Source organism: Salpingoeca rosetta, assembly GCF_000188695.1.
Source record: "Salpingoeca rosetta unplaced genomic scaffold supercont1.4, whole genome shotgun sequence".
NCBI lineage: Eukaryota > Choanoflagellata > Craspedida > Salpingoecidae > Salpingoeca > Salpingoeca rosetta.
The window spans coordinates 115,971-124,754 of NW_004754930.1; the positions used below are offsets into that span (position 1 = coordinate 115,971).

The 8,784-nt window shown below is 56.0% G+C and overlaps 3 protein-coding genes across 3 annotated transcripts in view; 2 read left to right on the top strand and 1 right to left on the bottom strand.

Annotated features, from left to right (window-relative positions):
• PTSG_01092 (uncharacterized protein) overlaps positions 1 to 1,673 on the bottom strand; it is a gene marked incomplete at both ends in the record, with an annotated part of 2,900 nt that extends 1,227 nt beyond the window's left edge. Inside the window, 5 exons of the mRNA XM_004997005.1 lie at positions 146 to 210; positions 425 to 542; positions 706 to 773; positions 997 to 1,239; positions 1,542 to 1,673. Coding sequence (XP_004997062.1) covers positions 146 to 210; positions 425 to 542; positions 706 to 773; positions 997 to 1,239; positions 1,542 to 1,673 — 626 coding nt within the window. The remainder of the gene's footprint in view (positions 1 to 145; positions 211 to 424; positions 543 to 705; positions 774 to 996; positions 1,240 to 1,541) is intronic.
• Positions 1,674 to 1,770: 97 nt separating this feature from the next.
• Positions 1,771 to 3,511, top strand: PTSG_01093 (uncharacterized protein). Its single transcript, XM_004997006.1, has 4 exons — positions 1,771 to 2,035; positions 2,358 to 2,471; positions 2,698 to 2,761; positions 2,911 to 3,511. The coding sequence occupies exons 1-4, from the start codon at positions 1,810 to 1,812 to the stop codon at positions 3,302 to 3,304; spliced, it is 798 nt and encodes a 265-aa protein (XP_004997063.1). The 5' UTR covers positions 1,771 to 1,809; the 3' UTR covers positions 3,305 to 3,511.
• Positions 3,512 to 3,514: 3 nt separating this feature from the next.
• Positions 3,515 to 8,784, top strand: part of PTSG_01094 (uncharacterized protein) — a 6,711-nt gene continuing 1,441 nt past the window's right edge. The window contains exons 1-18 of the mRNA XM_004997007.1: positions 3,515 to 3,540; positions 3,788 to 3,923; positions 4,127 to 4,161; positions 4,311 to 4,397; positions 4,608 to 4,749; positions 4,976 to 5,013; positions 5,161 to 5,247; positions 5,389 to 5,447; positions 5,727 to 5,789; positions 5,960 to 6,028; positions 6,188 to 6,257; positions 6,481 to 6,577; positions 6,870 to 6,960; positions 7,185 to 7,270; positions 7,518 to 7,789; positions 7,984 to 8,076; positions 8,279 to 8,338; positions 8,577 to 8,702. Coding sequence (XP_004997064.1) covers positions 3,520 to 3,540; positions 3,788 to 3,923; positions 4,127 to 4,161; positions 4,311 to 4,397; positions 4,608 to 4,749; positions 4,976 to 5,013; positions 5,161 to 5,247; positions 5,389 to 5,447; positions 5,727 to 5,789; positions 5,960 to 6,028; positions 6,188 to 6,257; positions 6,481 to 6,577; positions 6,870 to 6,960; positions 7,185 to 7,270; positions 7,518 to 7,789; positions 7,984 to 8,076; positions 8,279 to 8,338; positions 8,577 to 8,702 — 1,632 coding nt within the window. The 5' untranslated portion in view covers positions 3,515 to 3,519. The remainder of the gene's footprint in view (positions 3,541 to 3,787; positions 3,924 to 4,126; positions 4,162 to 4,310; positions 4,398 to 4,607; positions 4,750 to 4,975; positions 5,014 to 5,160; positions 5,248 to 5,388; positions 5,448 to 5,726; positions 5,790 to 5,959; positions 6,029 to 6,187; positions 6,258 to 6,480; positions 6,578 to 6,869; positions 6,961 to 7,184; positions 7,271 to 7,517; positions 7,790 to 7,983; positions 8,077 to 8,278; positions 8,339 to 8,576; positions 8,703 to 8,784) is intronic.

Consider the following 8,784-nt stretch of genomic DNA (forward strand, 5'->3'; position numbering starts at 1 on the left):
TGTGTGTGTGTGTGTGTGTGTGTGTTGGGGTGGGTGTCAGGAAGTATGCATGAGATGGAACAAAAGGTGCATGTGTGTGTGTGTGTGTGTGTGTGTGTGGTGGACCAAACCCGCCGACTGCAAGACACCTGATGTGGGTGTGTACCTGCTGCAGCCTTTGATTTGTGCTTTGAGGAGGTCATTTCGCGTCTTCTCCGCCGCCGTGTCGCACTGCCATGGTGTAAACATGCATGAAGGCACGCGCAATGGTGCACACAGCACAAAACAGCCATCATCTGCAGCGAGGCGTGGACAGCAGTACCAGCAGCAGTACACGATCGCACACACACACACACACACACACACACACACACACACACACGAACACACACACGAACACACACAACGCACACACACAAGCACACACACACACAAGCACACACACCGCGTCGCGCAGGGCCTCGAGGTGCGTGGAGATGACGGCGAGGGCGGCCATGACAGTCGGCGGTTTGGATGCACTCGCCTCCACGTGCTCAATGGCAATGCGGATGGCAAGCCGCGCCCTGTAGCCGCGCACGCAGTCGCATGCAGCACCGAATATAGTGTCACAGTGTGCCTCGGGCATGTGGATCAAACAGGGCTGTGACGAACAGCAGCAGCAGCGCCACGTAGAGCGACAGATGACAACGACGCAACACTCGTGCCCGCAGCAAACAGCAACGACACCTGACGAGAATGTAGTGGTCGATGAGGGACTTTTGTGGAGCCTTGCACCCTTGTCCTTTGGAGAGCAGCTAGACATTGTCGACACACCCGTCGGTGAGAGTGAGGATTGGCGTTGGGCAGAGTCGCACAGCATGAGCACACGGTGCAAGAGCAGCAGGTAGAGTACGCACACAAAGCATACAACTCACACATAACGTCCTACACTCTTTAACACATACCCACACACAGTATGCACATGCACGGAATACGGCACACATATACACATACATACACACACAACGCCCCACTCACCAGGAACACAATGTCGGCGACTGTTTCGAGGAGGAGGATGAGGTGTTCTGTGGATTCAGCAATGTCCTTGACCAGCTTTGGTGTTGCCTTTGTTGGGTCGGAGCCTTCCATGAGCGTGTCGTGGACGGACTTGATACAAGCAGTGAGCTTCTTGGAGTTTGCGGTCAAGGCGTCCTGACACGCTGTGAATGACATGCCGCTGATGGGCGAGTCACGATCTCGTAGCAGCAACGCTTCCAGCCCCTGCCATCGACACGACAGCGTTCATGATGAGCTCCACACACACACACACACAAGCAGTGAAACTCACGCACTGTGTCACTTCATCTCCAAACACACCACAGTACCGGCACTGCAGCACACACACACACACACACACACACACACACACACACACACACACACACACACACACACACACACACACACACACACACACACACACAAACACACACACACACACACACACACACACACACAAACACACACACACACACACACACACACACACACACACAAACACACACACACACACACAAACACACCATTTGTGCCGATGACTGGGCGTTTGAAGCGAGAAGTGCCAAGTCAACGTCTTGGTGAGCGCCCTCCGCAAGCATGGGCAGATACCCGCTCTGCCTGCGGTTGTCCGTCACAGTCCCGCCACCGCTCGACATCGTGCAAGTAGTAGGTGTGCTGGGGGAGGGAAGTGTGTTGTGCAGGGGGGGTGTGGATGGGTGTTGTGCAGCAGCAGAAATTTCAATTGTCAACAAACAAGGCAGAAGACAACAGCGGATAGCAAACTTCTGTCTCATGTCGTCGTCTGCGTTTCCGGTCAACTTTGAGGACAAGGACGATCCCTGGACACCGCGCGAGGGCACGACTGGTGCAGTGAGCATTGGTGCGGGTAGTATTAGTAGTGACTATAGTCATCAAGGAACTACCCACGGCACAGGCGAGGAACAGCTGACGGACGCACAAATCTCTGCGCTCCTTCCTCCATTGCCAGAACAGCAGGACCCAGGCCTGGCTCACCTCGGTGTGTGTCTGTGTGTATCTGTATGTGTCTGTCTGTCTGTTTGCCTCTGTGTGTCTGTGTCTGTCTGTGTGTGTCTGTGTCTGTGTGTGTGTCTGTGTCTGTGTGTGTGTCTGTGTCTGTGTGTGTGTGTCTCTCTGTGTGTGTATGAGTGTGTGTGTGTGTGTGTGTGTGCCTACTTTTCTGTCTGTCTGTCTGTCTGCCTGCTCTCCCTCTGTGGATGTGAACGGTTCATGTAGATCCAACGCGCAATGCGCCGTGCTTCCACGGCAAGCGTGTACCCGCTCACCGACGCCCCTTTCATGCTTTTGTCCTCCCGCCTTAGAGCGAAAGCTGGACCGGCTGAGAAATCCCCGCACAAGTGCAACCATGAGTGGCCCAAGGATGCTCAAGGAGATGGAGCGATCAACACAGCACCAACAACCCCACCCAGCTGCTAGTACGCACCTTTGTGTGCGAGTGTGTGTGTCTGTGTCTGTGTCTGTGTCTGTGTGTCTGTGTTTATGTTTGTGTCTGTGTCTGTGTCTGTGTATGTGCGTGTGCCGTCTGTGTGTCTGTGTGTGCCGCCTGTGTGTCTGTCTCTCTGTCTCTCTGTCTCTGTCTGCGCGTGTGCCCTTTGCTACAGATCTCACGTCCTGGCGCACGCGCGTCCGCTGTGATTGCAGGCACATCCACAGAGGCGACGTTCAACACACTTCGGACCAACGATGATCAAGCACGAGACGCAAGGTCCAACCACCACTCGCTTTTGCATTTATGTCTATGCGTGTGTGTGCGTGCGCGCTCGCTCGCTCGCTCGCTTGTCTATCTCTCTCACCCTTTCTCTCTGCTGCTTGCTGTGCATGTGGCTCACACCCTACATCTGCTGTGGTTTTCAGTTCGGAGTGGGATTCGAGCGATGACGACAATGGCTATGCAGATCTAGGGGACAGCACGGCAGAGCAGGCAAGCATGTCCACGTGCGGTTGGCTGCTGTGGTGCTGCACATGCGGCTGCTTCCGCCAGCGATCGAAGCAGCGGCCAAGGTTCCTCGGCACGGGCGTACGGCGCATGCCAAAGTCCATGGACTACAGACCACTGCTCGCCAGCGACGATGAGGATGATGAGGATGTCATCTTCTCCTCCATCACAGGCACGCCGTCCTCCAAGAACGTGTTTGACGCGGCCGCACACAGCTCCCCCCGATCACACCAACCACCACGAAGCGTCTTTGCCCTCTCAGACTCTGACTCTGACACTTCCTTCACCCCAGACGCAACACCCGTCCTCTAGTGCCTCTGCGTGTGTGTGTGTGTGTATGTGTGTGTGTGTGTGCGTGAACAAAGATCTGCTTGTGCAGCCATGCAGCAGCCATGCATGCACCATCGTTACTTTGCGCCCACCTCAACTTGCTTGCTCGCTTGTTGCTTGCTTTGCCTCCTCTTCTTCCTTGCTTGGCTGTGGCGGTTTTGGAAAATCAAATGAAATCATTCATAACAATCTGCAAGATGCCGCGGCGGACCACACAGGTTTGAGCGGGTTGTGTGTGTGTGTGTTGTGTGTTGTTGTTGGTGGTCATGCAAACCTTGTCTGTTGTGGACGTGACCCTGGGGGGGGGGATCACGCGTGATGTGTGGTGGTCCTTGAGAGCCAGTTCACTTGCATGGCGCTTGACATGCTGGTGTTTCTGCCCTGCTCACTATTGTGTGCTCGTGTCCATGTGCCACTCGCCCCTGCTCTGTGTGCGCGCGCGCGCGCGAACCTTGCACGCAACAGAAGAAGAAGCCAGTGAAGAATGGGTCTGGGTGGATCGACTCGCAGTTTGCCCGCGCCAGCCGCCGCGTCACTGCAGAGGATCTGATTGCGCGCGACGATGCAGGAGGATCATCCGCTCCAAAGCGCCAAGACGGCGGTGCGGCATGGGATTGTGTGTGCGTTGTGTGTTTGTGTGTGTGTGTGTGTCCGCTACTGTTGGGAGGAGAGACACTGCTTGGGGAGGCTGTGTGCGTGCACTGCTGCGTTTGCACTGCCACTTCGTGTAGTCTCTCGCAAGGGTCGCAAGTGCGTGGTCAGCTCACGCGTCTCGCTTTCCTCCTCACCAATCGTGTGTGACAGCTGCGCTGTGGGATCGATGTCAGCCAACGACTGCAGTGCGTTCTTGCGGACACCATGCGCTACTGCTGTGATTTGCTGCTCCCTGCCTGCACCTGCAATGCAACTCGCCGCCAATAGCACAGCCTCGCCTGCTGACGTGAACACACCTGCACTGCGTGTTGCCAATGCCTCAACACGCTCACAGGATGCACTGGCAGTCCACAAGAAGAAAGTGGATGAGGTTCGAGGCTGGCTCACACACTTCTTCTCCCGCGGCCAATCACAAGCTCTCGTACGAACACGCTTCTGTGTCAACTTGCCCTGGTGTATGCGTGTGAATGCACTTGTATGTGTGTGCGCATGTGTGCGTGTCTGTCTGTCTGTCTGTCTGTCTGTCTGTCTGTCTGTCTGTCTGTGTCTTTGTCTGAGTGTGTGCGGCTGTAGCTTTAACGAGGCTGCACTCTTCTGTGCGATGTTGTATCGCTGTGCTCCGTTGCATCAGGCGTCGAAGGTGCTTGTGCTGATCGGGCCCTCCGGGTGCGGCAAGACCGCCACCCTGCGCGTGGTCTGCCGCGAGCTCAACTGCACCATCCTGGAGTGGATCAACCCCGTCTCGCAGCAGCGCGTCGCCTTTGATCGAGCAGGTCGCACGCCACACACATATATGCGTGTGCACGTGCGAGTGTGTATTTGTGTGTACTGCTCCGTGTTTGCTGTTCTGTGTGTGCGAGTGTATTTGTGTGTACTGCTCCGTGTTTGCTGTTCTGTGTGTGTGTGTGTGTGTGTGTGTGTGTGTGTGTGTGTGTGTGTTTGGCTCATCCGCGGTGGTTCTGCTTTCGCTCACTGTGTTCCCGCAACCCACAATGACAGGCGAGGTGTGGTGGGAGTCACAGCGTGCACAGTTTCAGGTGAGTGTGTGACCGCGGTGCATGACAGGAAGGGTTGAAGTCATGCGCCCCTGCCGCATGCACACGCATTCACCACTTGCACCCATCCCATCTCACCATCATCGCACCTCATCACACCTCATCACACTTCATCACCACCACCATCAGTCCTTTCTGCTGCGCTCCCGCAAGTACCGTGCCCTCTCCATTGGCGACACGACCGCAACTACTTCAAAGCAGCTCATCTTGGTCGAGGTGCGCAGATGTGTCCTATACATGTGTGTGTGTGTGTTTGTGTCGTGTGCGCCGGGTGAAGCATTGCGATGCAGCGCGTTCATCATCGTCTTATCTTTGCTGGCTGTCTCAACACGCGTGTACGTGTGTGCACATGTGCAGGATTTGCCAAACTACCTTCGATCGCAGCACGAGGTCCCCGCATTTCATGATCTCCTCAGGTACTCCATTGCACCCGCTCATGCGTGTGTGTGTCTGTGTGTCTGTGTGTCTGTGTGTGTGTGTGTGTGGGTGGGTGGGTGTGTGGATGGGTGTGTGTGTGTGTGTGTGTGTGTGTGTCGGGTAGGGATGAGCGGCTGCGAAACTTGACGCTTGGTTGTTCGCCCAATGCCTTTATTGTGTTTTGACGAAACACATCATTCGCACGCGCAAACGTACGCACACACACGCAACACGTATTCCGTCAACCATTTCCGGCCTTCATTGCTCTGTGTGTGCAGATCATACAACGCCGCTGCTGTTGCGCCGCTTGTGTTTGTCCTCACAGAGGAGCACTTGGGCAGGTGCGTGTGTTGAGTGTGCGTGTATGTATGTATGTATGTATGTATGTATGTATGCATGTGTGTATTTGCCTGTGTTAATGTGCACCTTTCACACATGCCGTCTCCACTCGCGTGCACATCGATTCTCACACGCACACTTCTCCGCCACACACACACGCACACACCTGCAGCCTGGGCCACGCTGTGTCGCGGCTGTTTCCGACAGTGGTTGAGCTGCAGGGCGTCTTCAACACCATCAGGTGTGTCTGTCTGCCTGTGTGGTTGTGTGTCTGTACGTTTGTGTGTGTAGGTTTGTGTCTGTCTGTCTGTGTTTGTATTTGTCTCTCCTCTCTCTGCCTGCGCTCAACTGTGCGCGTATGTTGTTTGTGCTGACCGTTGGGTGTGCTGCTGCTTGTCAGGTTCAACCCAGTTGCCCCAACAAAGATGGAAAAGGCCCTCACCACCATGTGCACCATCGCCAAAATCGACGTCAGTGTGCATGGCTGTGTGTATGTGTGCGTTTGCGTTGTTTGCGTTGTGTGTGCATGTGTCGTGTGTGTTGTGTTGTGTGCATTGTGTGTGCGTGCCTGTTGCGCGCGTCTCTGCTCACTTCACTCCACTCACCCCGTCCATCCCTCCAACTCGCCTCCCAACCCTCAAACCTTTAATCCCAATCCCCCTTAACTCCACGTACCCAATCCCCCCTCCATAGGCGCCGCGCTCGAGTCTGAAGGAGATTGCTCTTCAGGCTGACGGCGACATTCGCGCGGCGTGCAACGCACTCCAGTTCCTCCATCGCCCACGCAGAGGTGTCTGTGTGTGTCTGTGTGTGTGTGTGTGTGTGTGTGTGCGTGCGTGTCTGTTTGTGTGTTTGTGTGTATAGTGTGTGTGTGTGTGTGTCTGTGTCTGTGTGTGTCTGTGTGTGTGTGTGTGTGTGTGTGTGTGTGTGCGTGCGTGTGTGTCTGTTTGTGGCTCTGTGACTGTGTGTGGCTCTGTGACTGGTGCTCGCACTGTGTCTGCCTGCAAGATTCCTGCTACGCTTCATCGTGACCTTGGATTTGCTTCGCCATCCCCCCTGACTTGTCCGTGTTTTGCCAACAGGCGCCGCGCTGCCAAAACAGACACGAAAGCGATCAAAACGCAGCAAGACCCGTGCTGCCTCTTCTTCTTCGTCGTCCTCTGCCCCGTCAGCGTACGTTCTGCTGTGGCTTTCGAAGAGCCATCATACTCTCATGTTGGATGCGATTTGGTCGTTGACACAGACAATGTGCAGTTCACACATGAGTTGCGCTTGTTCTCCCTCCACGACGCGCACACACACTCACTCACTCACTCACACACTGACTTACACACACGCTCACGTGCACGCACCGTACCCCACCGTGCCGTCCTGTCACCGCCGTTGTCACTGTGCAGGGCCAAGGCCGTGCGTGGGCGCGACACGTCCATGCGCTTATTCCACGCCGTCGGCCGCATCCTCCGCGCTCGCAGACGCCCGCCAGGTGACCCGCGTCGCTGGTCGTGGTGGTGGTGGTGGTGGTGGTGGTGGTGTGTGTGTGTGTGTGTGTGTGTGTGTGTGTGTGTGTGTGTGTGTGTGTGTGTGTGTGTGTGTGTGTGTGTGTGTGAGTCCAGCGGTTATGTCGTGTGTGTTCTCTTTGTGGCCTTGATCGCCTTTTGCTTCTGCTGCGGTGAATGAATGCTTACAATCGTGACATACCCGTACACCTCCTGTCATACCTGCCTCCACAGCGTCGAGTGGCGGTCCATCCCAGGACCCGCGGCCCAAAACGCCGAAATTCATGACGCAACAACCCTGGTCGCAGTCGCCGGTTGCATCACAGTCATCGACACCGCCCACCCTCTCCCCCGTGCGCTCACAGCCAGCAGCAGCGCGCAGGAGACCCCCAGACGCAGGTGGCGGTGGCGGTGGACTGTTGATGACGACACCGGCACCGGTCCAGCTTCCGCCCCACCTTCAGCACATGCATCGTGATCCGCTTGATGCAGTCACCACGCCAGAGGTGCGACAGCTGCTCGCGTGTGCATGTGTTGGCGAGGGTGCGAGTGAGGAAGCATTGTGCGTGGCTGTTTGTGTGTGTGTGTGTGTGTGGGTGTATGTGTTTGCCTCTGTGTGTGTGTGTGTGCGTGCGTGCAAAGGCGTGCTCACCGTTTCTGCGCGCACGTGTGTGCGTGTTTACGTTGTTGTGGTGTTCAGGAGACGTTGCGGCAGTCGTGCGTCTCTACACAGCGATTTTCCCAGTTTCTCCACCAAAACTACATTGACTACTTTGCAGACTTTGAAGACCTGGTACGCACATGAGTGGACGTGTGCCTGCGTCTGTGCCTCTGTGTGTGAGTGTGCGTCTGTATGTGTGTGTGTGCGTCTGTGCCTCTGTCTGTGTGTGTGTCTGTCTGTCTGTGTGTTTGTGTCTGTCTGTCTGTCTGTCTGTCTGTGCGTGCTTCACTCTCCGCGCTCCTCACCCTTCGCTGTGTGTGTGTATGTGCAACAGCTGCAAGCGGCGGATGCGTTCAGTTGCGCCGACCTCTTCAACACTGACAGCGCCGCAAACGTGCGTTGTGTATATATGTGGCTGTCTGTCCGTCTGCCAGCCTGTCCGTCTGCCAGCCTGTCTTAAGACCTCCTGCTCCCTTGGTTGTGCTTGAACCCATCCTCCTCTTCGCTCACTCTTGCGTTGACTCGTCTGCTCACGGTTTCGTTCCCCCTGCCCGGGATATTCCGTTTCCCAAACACCATCCCCTCCTCCTCCTCCTCCTCCTTCTTCCCCCTTCCCCCTCTTGCTCCGCCAGTCGTCTGTCGCCTCGGAGTACTTTGGCATGACGCTTGCGCGCGAGCTTGTCTTCTGCAACACATCCCCGCTCGTCTCCGGCTGGCGGCCTCTCAGGAAACCCGTCGACTTTGACGCAGCACGCACGGTGCGCTTCCATGTGTGTGTGTGTGTGTGTGTGTGTGTGTGTGTGTGTGTGTGTGTGTGTGTGTGTGTGTGTGTGTGTGTGT

What these genes read in the sequence shown, in the direction of transcription:
- PTSG_01093 (XM_004997006.1), top strand. Translation starts at nt 1,810, where the DNA reads ATGTCGTCGTCTGCGTTTCCGGTCAACTTTGAGGACAAGGACGATCCC. An exon ending in ACAACCCCACCCAGCTGCTA is followed by an intron (nt 2,472 to 2,697) that starts GTACGCACCTTT and finishes CTGTGATTGCAG; the next exon opens with GCACATCCACAGAGGCGACG. An exon ending in GATCAAGCACGAGACGCAAG is followed by an intron (nt 2,762 to 2,910) that starts GTCCAACCACCA and finishes TGTGGTTTTCAG; the next exon opens with TTCGGAGTGGGATTCGAGCG.